General features: G+C 50.8%; 1 protein-coding gene and 1 long non-coding RNA gene across 3 annotated transcripts in view; one reads left to right on the plus strand and one right to left on the minus strand.

Moving 5' to 3' along the window:
- LOC110545598 (uncharacterized) overlaps positions 1 to 15,329 on the minus strand; it is a 16,732-nt gene continuing 1,403 nt past the window's right edge. Inside the window, exons 2-4 of the long non-coding RNA XR_002476268.2 lie at positions 11,610 to 11,851; positions 10,787 to 10,856; positions 1 to 4,925 (exon numbers count right to left, since the gene is read on the minus strand). This is a non-coding gene — a long non-coding RNA (uncharacterized LOC110545598). The remainder of the gene's footprint in view (positions 4,926 to 10,786; positions 10,857 to 11,609; positions 11,852 to 15,329) is intronic.
- Positions 14,321 to 15,329, plus strand: part of Cabp1 (calcium binding protein 1) — a 24,945-nt gene continuing 23,936 nt past the window's right edge. The window contains exon 1 of one of the 2 annotated variants that reach the window (XM_021631798.2): positions 14,321 to 15,057. In XM_021631798.2, coding sequence (XP_021487473.1) covers positions 14,455 to 15,057 — 603 coding nt within the window. In that variant the 5' untranslated portion in view covers positions 14,321 to 14,454. The remainder of the gene's footprint in view (positions 15,058 to 15,329) is intronic. The other variant, XM_060382562.1, reaches the window with a different exon arrangement.

The following is a 15,329-nucleotide window of genomic DNA, read 5'->3' on the forward strand; positions in this document are numbered from 1 at the left end:
CTGGTTGCTGGATTGCTGGTTGGAGATATCCTGACAATGAAGATCAAAATCGCCCCAAGCAACTCAACACCCCTAATCACCTGGAAGTACTCTAACAACATCGGTGCTCCTTTCCCCGTCTTCCTCTCCTACCTAGTGTTGGGGGGCTTAGAAAGGATAGAGGTGGTGTAAGAAGGTAGGAAAAAGAATTTAATAAAATAGCCAAAAGTCAGGCTACAGCCAATGATGTTTTATTTCTCTTTTCTTGTCTTTAAAGACAGGAATGCACATATTTGCATGTATGTGAGTGTTTGAACTTGTGTTCGTACAGGTGTGTGTGCTCGTGAAAAAGAGGTCCTGTTTCTTGGGAGACTCCTTAGGTACCATCTACCTTGTTTCCTGAGCTCACTGATTTGGCTGGCCTGACTGGCCAGTGAGCCCTGGAGATCTGCCTGACTCTGCCTCCCAGTCCTGGGGTTGCAAGGGTGCACAATGGCCAGGTCTGGGGAGTTCATTTGTTGTTTTGATGTGAACTCTAGGGGATCAACTGAGGTCCTGGTGTTTCCCTGGCAAACACTTTTACTGACTGAGCCCTCACCCCACCAGAACTTTTAAAATATGAAGATGGGCCAAGGGGGCATGGACATTTTGAAAAGCAGGGAAACTGAGTTGGTATCCCAACACTAGGACAGGGACCTCTGGATAAACCAACCAAACAACCAAACAAAAACCCTCCAAAGCCACCATAGTCACAGTCATGTGACTGGATGCTCCAGGAGCCTGCAGATGAGAGGCCTGAGGGACCTCCCACTGTCCTTGGAACCGCAGGAGGAATTCCCCTCGAGAGCCACCAAGTGTGTGTGTGATGGGGAGAGAGAGGTGATGAGTCCAGAGCATGAAGCTCCAGGAAAGCTCTGTTGACTATCCCGTGTATTAAACTCCTTATTGTAGTCAAGGGTGACCTTGACCTTCTGACACCCCTGCCTTCTCCTCCTGAATGCTGGGCTCACATGTTCATATCACCACACCTGGACTAGACTGTCCCTGTGTCTAAGAGAGGCACTGCCCGGTGCCCTTCCGGGGCTGGAGGAGAACAGGACCAAAGAGGGAAATGGTGGCAAATGGCTAACATCGGGTATAGCAGCAAGCCCTTCTCTGGTGTGGGCCTCAGTGCTGTGGGCCCAGCTGGGGAGACAGACATTTCCTGGGAAGTGCAAACTGCGTGGAGATGGCAGGGATGGGTTTGAGATAATCCGGAGGAAAGCTTACAGCAGGACGGGGGTCGCCCAGGCCTTCAAGGCAGAAGTATCTAGGAGGGTTGAGGGTGAGGATGCTAGAGAGGAGCCAGGCTGTGTGAAGAAACCTGGACCCAGTCCCGAGAGCGGCCGGAAAACGCTGTGGCTGCGGATGTGGGCCTCAGAATCCTACACTGAGGAACGTTTTCACTTTGCCTTCTGGTCTGAGAAGAAAAGCGGATTTTGATTTCTGTACTTGCCTTGCTGATTTTTCTATGTAGGTTTTAAAAAAAAAAATTTTTTTTTTTAAATCTTTTTTCAGATGTAGAAAATAAGAAAGCGTTAGAGTACGTGTTTATTTTCAGGGTTAAATGTGCCCAACAGATGCAAATTGCCTGTGTTTTCCGTGTGGTCTATAAATGGCAATTTTCTTATCTTTCCTCTACATTCCATTCCATAATTCCTGCTATTTCAGGAGCATGGAAGGCGAGTGATCCTCCCTGCAGGCTGAAGATAAATTTCACTGGAAGGACACCGAACAGATGTGCCTCGCGGCCTGATTGGTTCAGAACATCAAAAAGGTGGTTATTTTACTAACTTATTATGCAAATAGCAAGCTCCTCCTGATCACGAAACACAGTTTGATTTATGGAAATGAAATTTGCAATCCAACTTTTCAAAATACCGTTTTTTAACTTGCAAGTGTTGGCGAGGCCTGTGCCTATGAGGACAGGTAACAGAGGAGCCCAGAGCTTTGGCACCTGGAGCTGGAGTTGTGGGTCACTGCGAGTCCTCCAACATGGGTGCTGGGAACTGAACTCGGGTCTTCTGCAAGCTTCTTTACTACTGAGCCCCAGCTTCTTCTTATTGTTTGAAAGGCAGGGTCTCACCGTGTTGCCCACCCAGGCCTCGAGCCTGCACGATTCCTGACTCAGCCTCCTGAGTGTGCGAGTACTCCATGAGGCATCCTCCTACTTGAGCCTTATTGAGTTATTGTCTTACATTTATTTATTTGTGTGTGCAGCTGTTTGGGGGCAGGGGGCAGGGCATACCACAGCATGCCTGTGGAGGTCAGATGACAGCCGGAGGGAGTCAGTTCTCTCCTTTCACAATGCCCGAAGCTCAGGTGGTCAGGCTTCGTGGCAAATATCCTAACCCGCTGAACCACCTCACCAGCCCGAATTCGCCTTCTTGAAAGTGCATTCATTTAATAAAACAAAGACCCAGTCCCACCCAGCTCATGTCTGTGTTGCTCCCCCTCCCCTTAAAAAAAAAACAAAAAACAAACAAACAAAAAAAACCTTACTGGCCACACGGACTCTCAAATATTTGGTCGACTGATTTAAATACTAGAATGTATTTTCTGTTAAATCCTGACTCAGGGGCATCAGTTCTGGAGTTTTCTCTTTATAGTTGTTAACATGAATTTTGATGGCACGAAAAAGCTTGTTCTCCGAATTATATTTAGCTCATACAAACTCCGCTGCACAATTATGCTGTAAAGAGGCATTAGACTTTCTCTTTACGTTGTTATTATAGCTTTGGGAAAAGGTGAATGCATAGACTAACCACACAGAGCCGTAGCAAGCTGCGTTATTAACATTTTCTTCTCTTTCAAGTTTAACGTGATAGAGGGCCCAGGACAGACTGATGTGAGGTGGTGGTGTATCAGACAGGGTCTGTACATGAAACAGATGGTGTGCTCAAATTAGATGGATGATTAGAGGAGGATTTAAGGACTATTTACAAGGTTTGGGCAGGGCACAAGGAAATCATAAGATGGGTACGGTGTCCAAGGAGCTAGAAATAGCCTTTGCCACTCTTACATATGACAGCTGAAGAAGAAGTTACAGAGCCCAGGGGGCTGGAGAGATGGCTCAGTGGTTAAAGAGCACTGGCTGCTCTTCCAAAGGACCTGGGTTCAATTCCTAGCACCCACATGGCAGCTTGCAACTGTCTGTAAGGCCAGTTCCAAGGGATCTGACACCTTCACACTAATGCACATAAAATAAAGTTAAATAAATAAAAAATAAAAATATTTATTAAAAATAAAAAGCTACAGAGCCCAGAAAGAGAGGGTTCTGGGAGCCCGGCCCACCTTTGAGGAGGGTCGACTTTCCAGTCAAGACACCACCAATCTGAGGCACTACGGCAGCGTGGGAGCTGGGGGTTACATTCTCTTTCTGCTCTCAGTCTTCTCCTGCCACTCCCAAGAGCTGGAGGGTGAGAGAGCAAAACCCGAGGGCAGAGAAGAGCATGGAGAAGAGCGGGAAGGTGGGCTGGAGGGGTGCATGGGAAAGACCGGATACTACAGGTTTAATTTCTGTGTTGACTAAAGATGATGGGGCCGGGCCACTAAGATGGCACCATAGGTCAAAGTGGTTGGGGCCAAGCCTGGTGACCAGAGTTTGATCGATGGTGCCCTGAAGGAGAGAACCAACATCAGCAAGTTGTCCTTTGACCCTCCCTTCACACACACACACACACACACACACACAACTGCCTACAACTCCAGTTCTGGGGCCTCCTAGGGCCCTTATAGTCAGTTTTACACACAGAGAGAATTAGAAATAAAATAAACCGTTTTTTTTTAAAAAAGGAAGGCTTCCTTACTCTCTGGAGTCCTTGTTTAGCGTTCTGAACAGAAATATGACCCCCTTCATTTCAAGAGGCAATGTTAACCTCCCTGAAAACAAGAGAGGTCAGGCAAAGCGGGAGGGTGCAGGAGCTGACGGTGTGTGTGTGTGTGGTGGCAATTCTGTTCCGTGCTATGGCTGTGCCCTTTAGGGACCCGTGGAACAGCCGTTTTTCGAGCAGAGAAGCCAGAAAAGGGTTTGCCAGTACAGCTTTGGAAATGGGCTTGCTTGTATGGACGGCTGAATCATGGCTTTGCACTTCTCTTCTCAGGCGCTCACTTACTTGTAGGCGGAGGAGGACCCGCTTGCTGCCCGCACATGTGGAGGTCGGAGGACAGTTTGCTCGGGTCTGCTCCTTCCTGCTGCCCTGTGGGTCCCAGGGGTCCAGCGGGGTCATCAGGGTCCAGTGCAAGTGCTGTTACCTCTCCCTGTCTTGGTCTTGTATTTTCTCCCAGGCCTGACTCTGCTTCTCTTCCGAGGTCAAGAGATTAGACGTGTTCAGGGTGACATGGCCATAGACGTTTTTTGTTTTGTTTTTCCGAGACAGGGTTTCTCTGTGTAGCCCTGGCTGTCCTATACTCACTTTGTAGACCAGGCTGGCCTGGAACTCACAGCAATCCCCCTGCCTCTGCCTCCCTGAGTGCTGGGATCACAGGCGTGGGCCACTGCACCCAGCTCCTAGTCTCCTCTTTTCTGAGTGTGTGAAATCACTCCCCTCTTTGATGAGGTCCTTTAGGAAGAGGAGGGGACTGGTCTCCTTTAATGACATGACTTTGACAAACAAATCAATTCGTTCCATTTGTTCCCCTTTTGAAAACAAGCAATCCTCCAGCGTTACATAATCGAATCTTCATGGCTCGCTGGTTTGTTCCGTCCTCCTGAGGAATCAGCAGATGGTGCCAACGCAGAGACCCGCGCACGCCTCGCCTGCCTCCTGAGAGCCGAGCGCACTGTCTATCTCAGCCGTGGGGTCCTTCGCTGGCATTTGTCTCTCTAGATCGGCTTGCACTTTCTCATTCCTTAGGCACCGCTGACTTCTTGCCTTCACTGACCATTTCAAGATTAATTGAGAACACTGAAAGCCGATAAAAAGAGAACAGAAAGTGAAGTCTGGAAGGGCAGAGAATATGTTGGTCTCCCCTCTCCCCCAAAGCCCGCTTCTGTCTTCGCTTGAGAGTGCAGTCTGGACCGTTAAGTTAAAAGGAGGGTGGGAACCGGGCTGCCTGAGCTCAGACTGCAGGGATGTCTGCAAGTCACATCCTTCTCACGTCCTTCTAGAAATGACTGTCCCCCCCCCCCACACACACACAGGACCGCTCCCTTAGCCGTAGGAGAGACGATCTCATGGCTCTGTGCGGTGAGGAGGCCACCCAGCCAGGCCCTCAGATGGAAGCACAGAATTGAAATGTTCTTGCAGAGGCTCTGCGGTGTACTGTGCCTGCTCTCAGAAGCAGGGGCACCCTGCTTCGGCTAGTCCCTGCCCAGAGGTAAACACACCTCTCGAGTTTCCAGGTGCCTCGGCTGGCACTCCAGTTCTAGGAAATTTCAAGCCTCCCCTGCTTTCCTACGCAGCGCTGCAGCCCTCTTGGTTACCAAACCCATTTTGTTTGCAGCCATGCGGAACCAGTAGGTAGGACTGCTTGGTGCGGGGCCAGGCGCAGCTGAGAGCGAGCGCCACAGATGTAACCGCCCCGCTCACAGACCGCACTGTTGGCTGACTGATGATGCATGGAACCTTCGGGCAATTAAAACAGAACCCTCCTGCCTGAGGCAAAAAAAAAAAAAAAAGACAAAAAACCTGGCAGGCCCTTGAAGGTCATCTGTACCTCTCTGCTGCAGGCCACTCCTAGTCCTGGTTGTGTATACAAAGGAAATGACCTGTCTGGAGGAGAAAAATAGCCGTGTAGGATGGTCTGCGAATTATTCCTCTCTACTGAATCTAAGCATACGAAATGATTCTTTTTCTTTTCTTTCTCTCTTTTCCCTTTAAGACAAGCTCTCATGTACCGTGGGCTGGCCTGGAACTTGTCAAGGATGACCTTGAACTCCTGATCCTGCTGCCTCTACCAAGTGGATGTCAAGGTTTACATGCAGATTTACACATGCTGCGGTTGACCCCAGGGCTTCGTGCAGGCTAGGCAGGCAGGCAATCCTACCTACTGAGCTACGTCTCCAGCCCTGAGATGGATTAGAATGTTCTGTAATGTGTTAGGGTTTTGTTTTGTTTTGTGTGTTTTTTTTTTTTTTTTTTTGAGGCAGGGTCTCATGTGGCCCAGGCTGGCTTTGAACTTGTCATATAGGCAAGAATGACTTGGGACTTCTGATCCTCCTGCTCCCACCTCCCAAATGCCGCCCTTACAGGTGCACCTACCACTCCCACATTCATTCTGGTTCTTTTCACTGTTATTGTCAATGTTATCCTCTCATGAAATAAGAGCTGATGTGACAGCTCACTGGCGGAGAAGCTGAACAACCTGTTTGGCTCCCAAGACTCTCATGTGGAAAGAACTGACCCTTGAAAGTTGGCCTCTGACCTCTGGATGCACTCTGACCTCCACATATCTCACAGATCTCTGCATGCCATGGCGTGTGCTCATGTGCACACACACATATACACGCACGCACACACACACACTAAATAAATAAACGTAATAGGTTTAAACATTAGGGCTGGAGATGGCTCAGCGGTTGAGAGCACTGGCTGCTCTTCCATAGGACCCGGGTTCAATTCCCAGCACCCGAATGGGAGCTCACAACTGTCTGCAACTCCAGTGCCAAGAGTTCTGACACCCTCACACAGGCTTACATGAAGCAAAACACCAATGAACACAAAATAAAAAATAATTTATATAAAAATTGATAAATATTGAATGAATACCTATGACGCCGTTAGGGTTCATCCTCGTGCTTGGAGTTGGGTATCCAGTGAGCAGAGGGGGAGGCAGTAAAGAGGCCACTGTGATCGGAACAGGGGATCTGAACTCGGGTTGTGTTTTGTCTAGTAGAAAGTGCAGAGACGTGACGGTGACTGGCGTCTGTAATTCCTACCCTTGGGAGGCTAAGACACAAGGATCACAAGTTTGAGGCTGGTCCAGCCTGTACAGAGCAAGTTTCAGGCCAGCCTGGGAAATAGAATGTCTCAAAAGGGCTGGGGCCGGGGAAGGCACTGGGAATGTCACCTCCTGAACCGGTCAAGTTTCCAGAGAGGCGGAGAACGGCTCTCCTTAGGGAAAGAGGAATGTTCAGAATGGGGTGAGATGGTGGTGGTCTTCCCTGATAGTTAGAGACCAAGCAGGCAGAGCTGGGGCGCTTGGGCCAGGACCTCACGCATGCTAGACAGTCTTTCTTCCACTGAGCTACACATCCGCAGCTCAGATAGGCTGTTTTTATAAAAAGAGCAGCCAGGCTCATCGACGGATGCTGAGTCTGATCGTCGATGAGCCTGATGGCCTGAGTTTGATTCCCAGACCCTACACGGGTACAAAGATAGAACGGACGCCAGCAAATTGACCTCTGACCTCTGTGTGCATGCATGGTGTGTTGTAGGCAGTGCTGGCTCAAAGTTTGGGGGTCTGCCCTCGAGCTGTTTATTTTAGGCATATTTAAACAGCACAGTCTGGTGGAAACCCTTCTTGTGGTGATTAACTCAATCCTGAGTGCACAACAAAGCATGCCTAAATCTCTCTGAGGAACGAAGTAGGCCAAATACAGATCAGACGTGAGTACATGGAAACTCTTTGTGAAGTCCACGTGATGCGCTCCGTATAGGACTCTATAGGTTGACTGAGAAAAACAAGTCTGTGAAGGTGGGCTGGACCTTTGTCCAGCCACACAGAACAAAGGTCACCGGGCTGGAAAGCATGTCTACTCCAGCCTTCCCTGCGGGAAACAAGCTTTCCACTTCTTCCCTTGAAGGAACAACCCTGTGTGATTCACTGGGTTCCCCTAGCGCATGTCTGTGAACACAAAGACCCTACAATAAATAAATAAATATAATAAAAGCAATAATCTGTAAGGGATGGAATTTCTCTCATTTGGTTAGAGTTTTTTCGTAAGCATAAAAACAAAAAATAAGTTTCCCTCCCTTTTAGCCATGTAACAAATGAGTTCTGATACCACCATTTTGAAAACCATAGTTCATACCCTTAAGCTGTTCCAGTAGTTTGTTCTTGTCGTTATTAATTATTTTTGCTCAATCTCACCTGCTTATTTTGTGTGTTTTTTTTTTCTTGTTGAATTATTTACATACAGTGAGGTGCTTGGCCTTAAATGCACCATTTAGTTCTGACCCAAATATGCATTCTTATAGCCCACACTCATTTTCATTTTACTTGAAAAATCTTGAAATCCTCTTAAGTGATGAACATTTATGGTCAAAAGCAGATTTTTGGAAGGAATCCTCTATTTAGCACACCAACCTGTCCCCTCCGCCTCCCAAGAGAAAATTCTCCTGTGTTCACCAATGACCTCAGAGGACTTAGAGTCCTGAGAGTAGTTTGTAATCCCAGATTTCTGAAACCTAACAGAGAGATTTGTGTGATCTGAAAACAAGGGGAGATTAAGTGCAGAATTTGATTCCGACAACAGAAAGAAACAAGCAGAGATGAGGCCAGTCCCAGGGAATTAATCCAGGCTCCACAGTGTAAACGCCGGGCAGCCTTGCAAGACTCCAGCAGCCAGGAGCAGTCTCCCAGGGAGCCAGCTAGCTACACATCATTAAACAGCCATGTTTTGAGAGAGGCAGACCTATGAACATGCTGGAACGTGGCCCTTCACCCTGCTAACCTCCTTTGTGGGTTCTCCTGACCTTCCCCTTCTGGACTGATGCCGTGGTCCGGCCAGCCCCCTCTTCCTCATCTCTGTGCCCTGCATCATGAGGAGGTCTCTTCTCACCTGCTGGGTTATACAGTCAAATGGCTGAACAACATGTAATTACTTAACGGTTATAATATGGCTAACGCCTAAAGGTGCAGGCAAGGCTTCATGGGAAATTACTTTGAAAGCTACAGAGGTACGTATAGTCCAGAGGGTTATCTGAAATAGATTTCTCTGTGGCATGGTGGCGCATGGTGAGTACATCTTCATGACATCTCACCATGGGTGAGGTGAGTCACTTTCTTTCTCCACAGCCACCCTCGGCTACACCTTAATGATAGGTTAGCAGTGTCCCTAAGTCTGAACTAGATTACTTCATTAAGTCCGCATGACGTCCTGTCAGACTTTAATAAAACAAAACAAAACCAAAAAACAACACAAAGAAGCTAATTGAGATGTAGTTCATGACTGTAACCACAGCTCTCAGGAGGCTGAGGCAGGGAGATAGCTACAAGTCTGAGATCAGGCTGAGCTGTAATTCAGGCCAGCTTACCTAAGGTATGAAATAGTCTCAAAACAATGAAACAGTGGATGACATGGCTAGGCAGATAAAGGCTCTTTTTTTTAAAGATATATTTCTTTAATGTGTATTTATTTCTTTTTATGTATATGTATAGTTCTTTTATGTATCTTCACAAACACCTTCATGCCAGAAGAGGACATCAGATCTCATTATAGATGGTTGTGAGCCACCATGTGGTTGCTGGGAATTGAACTCAGGACCTCTGGAAGAACAGTGTTCTTAACCACTGAGCTATCTCTTCAGCCCAAGGACTTCTTTTTCATATATAATTTTATTTTATGTGCATCAGTGTTTTTGGCTGTGTGTGTGTGTGAGAGAGAGAGAGAGAGAGAGAGAGAGAGAGAGAGAGAGGGTGTCAGATCCCCTGAAAGTGGAGTTACAGACAGTTGTGACCTGCCATGGCTGCTGGGAATTGAACCCAGGTCTTCTGTAAGAGCAGCCAGTGCTCTTAACCACTGAGTCATCTCTCCAGCCCCCAGATAAAGGTTCTTGCCTCCAGACCTGACAGACTGAGCTCAATGGCCAGGATCCACATAGTGGAGAGAGTGAACACCTTCAGCCTGACCTCTGACCTCCATGTGTGCCCCCTGGCATGTGTTGTGTCCCCTTTAAAAAAAATTAGTAAAATGTGGGGTTGGAGAGCTGACTCAGCAGTGAAGAACACTTGTTGTTTTTGTAGCGGGACCCAGACTTGATACCCAGCTCTCACATGGTGGCTCACAACCATCTAACTCCAGCTCTATCAGACCTGATGACACCCCTGACCTCCACAGATTCCTGTATGTGTGTGGTGCACACACACATGCACAGAGAGAGAGAGTAAATAAATTTTTAAATGTAAGAAAACAGTACCCATGAAGAAATACATGATATCCGCTTGCTTTTTATCTCCAGGGCTCGGCGCACAGTGGGCGTGCATTAATGCTTTGTTGCTGGGTTTTGTGCCTCTTGGTGACGACATTTTATTGGCCTTTTGGGAACCGAACTCTTGACATTTAGAAGCATGAACTGGCCTGTGATGGCCGAGCTACCTCTCCAGCCCTTCACTGGCCTTTTGGGAGAATGATGCTGTCATGCTGGAGCCAGCAGGCTGCTGTCCCTTTGTCAACTATTCTTGGCCTCCGCACACCTTATCCTGTGCTTCTTGTACACAGTGATGAAAACCTGGCCTACTGAGCACCACATGGAGGTCCAAGCCATAGACACCGATGCTTGGATCATATTTGATGTTCAAATGACTGTCTTCCTAGGTCTCCAAACCAAAGTTTCCAGGGTCTTATTAGTCCTCCCAACTCATACTCTGAACCTTTGGACCCTTCGCTAGGATTTCTTCCTCCTCCAGCCCACCCCTGTGCAGTGAAAGCAGCAAGCTTTTCATCTCTCCTGCTGCCAGATGATCCAGCTTTAGAGAACATGGGGGTCTGGCCCAGGAGCCGCCAGGGTCTGTCTGTCTGCACTCGCCTCCACACAGACACTGGGACAGAATCCCTGCACTGTCCTCTTCACTCTGATCCGCCCTGATGGAGAGCATTCGTTACCTTCAATTGGATGAGCAAATCTGGTTGATCTGGTCCTCTTGTCTTTCTAGCACACTTTTCCCCAAAACAGCTGCATTAAAAAAAAAAAAAAGCAAACAAACAGTCAGTCCTGCTAGCATTATACCCCACACCAGCATCTTCAAGGGTCCTCCACTGCTTATGACATAAAGTTCAAACTCTCCAGTGTCACATTCCAGATCTTTCACAGTCTGGTTCCAACTACCTTTCCTGGCCGTGTCACCCTTATTCTCCCCTCCTCCTCAACTGCCAGGCACTTCCCCAAGTGCACTCAGCGGTCCAGGCACGCACACTCGCTGTTCCCTCTGTGTGGACAGACCTTCCCCTGACACTCTTCATTCAATTGATAGAATTCACCTGCCCTTCAAAAAAGCAACTTAAATGTCACTTCCCTCTGCAGCCATCAGTATCTCCCTGAAGGTTCGGTTTGAAGATTCCACAGAACCCAGGCTGTAATTTCCGAATTGCCTTCTTCCCCTTGTATTATGGTTGGCTTTCTCCTCTGTTTTGTTTTGTGTGTGTGTGTGTGTGTGTGTGTGTGTGTGTGTGTGTGCGTGTGTGTGTGCTCATGTGTGCGCGCGCACTCGAGTGTGCATGTGTGTGTGTGTGTGTGTGTGTGTGTTTCAGGCTGGTCTTGAACTCTCTTTGTGGCCAAGGATGATTTTGAACTCCAGGTCCCCCAGAGTGCTGGGATTGCCACCCTGCCTGGTGGGATCTTAGCATTCTTTAAACATCTCATGGATCTTACCTCTTCCTACCGCCTCCACCACCTGTCACCCCAGTCCCAGCCATCATCACCTCTCACCTGAATGTCAGGACAACACCTGCCGGCTGCCTCACTTCCACACTCCCCACCCACAGTGATGAAGCTGCGTTATAAACAACGCCGTGGTCCAAGGTGTGTCCGACCCCTGCGTTTCCTTCCACCAGGCTTCCTTGCCTCGCGGCTTCTTAAGCACAGCACGCTCTCTTCTCCTCCAGATATTGAATCTCTCCTCTCTTTTCCCAGATGGATATGTAACTTGCTCTTTTACTTCGTTTTGTTTTCTGATAAAAAAAAAAAAATCTCAATGCAGAGATGCCTTCTCTAATAGCTGTCCAAACTGGCACCGTTTGGTCTGGGGCATAGGGCCTTGGCAGAGCCCTTGCCAAGCACATGCTGGGCCCAGGCTCAAACCCTTGCACAGCTTAACAAACGAACAAGTGCTTGTCGAGTGAATGGGCGCGTCTTTGCACAGCAGGTGCACAGCGCAACACCTGGTTGCTTACGTATGTACTGGATACCGAGCAAGTTCACAAATTTTACAAATGAGATGGGATTCCAGCCCACATCCAGGATTATCGGGGATGTGAATGCAGATGTCTCATCCATTTATTCTGTGAGCATAATTCTGATTTACTTAATTTGTATTAATAACTGTAGGTGAGATAATCAGCTTCTTCAGGTTTCCAAAGTGAGTGGCTGACAGAGTTCTTTCTCAAGAGTGTTGAGGCTTCAGAAAGGTTAGGGAGGGGCACGGCAGGGATTTAGAGTCAGCCCTTGCTGCTTATCGGAATCCTGAGGGATTGCGCCCAGTTCTTCATCTCCTGAGCTTTCTGTTGCATGTACATTGTCTTTAATCTTCCAAATGCTGTTACTCTGAGGTCTGGAGCAGGTTAGTTGTGGCCCAAGGGTAGGTTCTGTAGACCCTGCATTTCCCAGCAGTTACTCCAAGAGTTCTTAGGGTTACAGTGCCCCCACTTCTATTTATTTAGTTATTTTGGTTTTTCGAGACAGGTTTCTCTGCACAGCTTTGGTTGCCCAGGACTTGCTTTATAGGCCAGGCTGACCTCAGATTCACAGAGATCCTCCTGCCTCTGGCTCCTGAGACCTGGGATTACAGGCGTGTGCCACTGTACCCGGCTACAGTCCCCTCTTACCCCCTGCCCCATGCCACCATATTGGTGGCTAAGACCCTGAGGCGCTTTGATGAGGTAATTCTGTCCCTCACATGAAGTGAACTGCGAATAAACTCAAAATTTTTCCCCTGTTTATTTTGGTTCTGTGCAATTATTTTCCCTGGGATATTATTATTATTATTAGTTTGTTTTGTGTTTATCTACTCGCTTGCCTGCTTGCTTTGAGACATGTCTCACTATGTAGCTCTGACTGGCCTGTAAGTCTCTCTGTAGACTATGATGGCCTCACAGAGATCTGCCTGCCTCTGAGTGCTGGGATTAAAGTCATGCACCACCACTTTGCCTGGTTCCTTTTATTTTATTTTTCTCTTATGACAAAGTTTCATGTAGCCCATACTGGCCTGAAACTCCTTATTCTAATCCTCCTGGTTGCAATTCCCAAGGGATTACAGACATGTGCCACCACACCCAGATTTTTTCCCCCCAAGGGTAGGAGTACTTGAACAAGCTAGCCCAAGCTGGCCTCAAGTTCATAGCAATCCTGCCGCCTCATCCTTCCAAGGGCTGGGATTTCAGGCATTCGACACCACACCCAAATCCATCTTTCTTTCTTGCACATGCGTAAATAAAAGTACACTATTCGGAAAAGAAAGTCCTGGAAACCGGTGTAATTTGGGGAGCCTGCCCATCTATCCTAATAAGGCTGCAAAGTGGGCAAAGTAGGGAGCCGTCCCCACCTCCAAATCCTAACTCTTCTATACTAAACACCAGTGGTAGAAAGGGCCTCAGGAGGTGCAGAGTGAAGAGACCTGGCTAACGGCGCGTGGGTCCTGTCCGAGCTCCTGCTCAGGTCTTCTGTATGCACCATGTCTTCTGATGTCACCAAGAACTTAATTTGGAAGAATGATTTGCATTTCACAGAAGAGTGAAAGCAGGCTCAGGGAAGTTGATGACACTGGCCCAAGGTACCCAGATGGCAAGCTGCAGAGCCGGGATCTGGGACTGAAAGCAGCCCAGTGTGACTTCCTGGCTGCCTACCAAGGGCAGAAGTCTCTCTAAGGCTAGAAGGGCAGGGGCGGCAGGGTGGAGAAGCAAGCACAGCAAATGGGTTCTACCTGGAACTCGATCACCACCAGGCGCTTCAGGACAGGTAAAGCAGCCAGATGCCACCTGGCTCCTCTTCTGTCGTGACAACTGTAAATTCTGTGGCCGGCTTGCCCGGGCAGTTCTGGTCCCGCTGCACCGTGTGGAAGGTGGATGAAATGATGCACAGATGCATTCTTTCTAGCATTGTCCTTCCAGGTCATCCGGCTCCTGCGTTTGGGTGGTGTTACAGAGTGCCCTGCATCCTTGCTGAGTCTCTAGCGTCCTGCACTTCTTGGATCTTATTGCCAAAGTTGCTCTCCCTGGGAAGTGCACCCTTGCTTGAATTTGGGAGCGACTGGCCGATCCCGGACACCGAGGGCTCCTCCGGGCGTGATGATGAGGGGGCTCCGCCGGGCTCCGTGGGGGAGGTTGGCCGGCCCCCTCCCTGGTGCTCGTGCTCGGTGCCGCAGCGCCCCCTCGGCCACCAGAGGCGCCCGGAAGCGGGACTCCCCGAGCGCGGGGCGGGGCGAGGGGCGGGGCGCGGCGGCACCTGGGCTGCGGGAGAGCCGGGGGTGGGCTCTCGGGGGACAGCAGGCTGCCCCCCCAGATCCGCAGCGCCGGCCGCCGGGAGCTCGGGGCTCCGGGCGCAGAGGCTGCGCTGTCACATGGGCGGCGGCGACGGGGCCGCATTTAAGCGGCCAGGGGACGGCGCCCGCCTGCAGCGCGTCCTCGGGCTCGGCTCCCGCCGGGCGCCCCGCTCCCTGCCCTCCGGGGGCCCCGCGCCACCCCCGCCGGGCCATGCGAGCGCGGGCCCCGCCGCGATGAGCTCGCACATCGCCAAGAGCGAGTCGAAGACGTCGCTGCTCAAGGCGGCGGCGGCGGCGAGCGGGGGCAGCCGGGCTCCCCGCCACGGCTCCGCGCGGGACCCCGGGCTGCGTGGCCGCCGGCTGCCCGGTCCCTGCTCCGGCTCGCCGCCGCCGCCGCCGTGCGGGGACCCCAGCTCGCGGAGGCCCCTGTGCCGGCCGGTGCCGCGCGACGAGGGTGCGCGCGGGAGCCGGCGTGGGCTGCCCCAGGCTCCCTGCAGGCCCCGGGAGGCGCTGCCGCCGGCCCGCGGGCGCGGTGGGGGGGGACGGGGGCTGGCGCCGGCGCTCGCCCTGCGGGGCTCCCTGCGGTCGCGGGGGCGCGGAGACCCGGCTCCCGCTGGCGCCCCCGAGACGGACCCGTTCCTCCACCGCCTGCGCCCCATGCTCAGCTCCGCCTTCGGCCAGGTAAGGGCCGCGCCCCTCGCCCGCGCCCCGGGCGCCGGCGCTCGGGACCCCGCGGCGGCGGCGCGTGCCTGACCCTGCTCGCTCCGCCCGGCCGGTCGGGGCGCACCTCGGCGCATCCTGTCCTCCCGCGGCCCTGGCGCTCCGCCACCCCCGGGTCTGATTCAGCACCCTGTGCGCTGTCCGCGCTCCGGGCCTCCTCCCGGCCGCCGCTCGGCGGAGCCAGCCTCGCACCTGCAGGAGCGACCTCCGCTCGTCCTGGGGAGATTTGCCGG

The sequence above is a fragment of the Meriones unguiculatus genome, chromosome 4 (genome assembly GCF_030254825.1).
Source record: "Meriones unguiculatus strain TT.TT164.6M chromosome 4, Bangor_MerUng_6.1, whole genome shotgun sequence".
Classification (NCBI taxonomy): Eukaryota; Metazoa; Chordata; class Mammalia; order Rodentia; family Muridae; genus Meriones; species Meriones unguiculatus.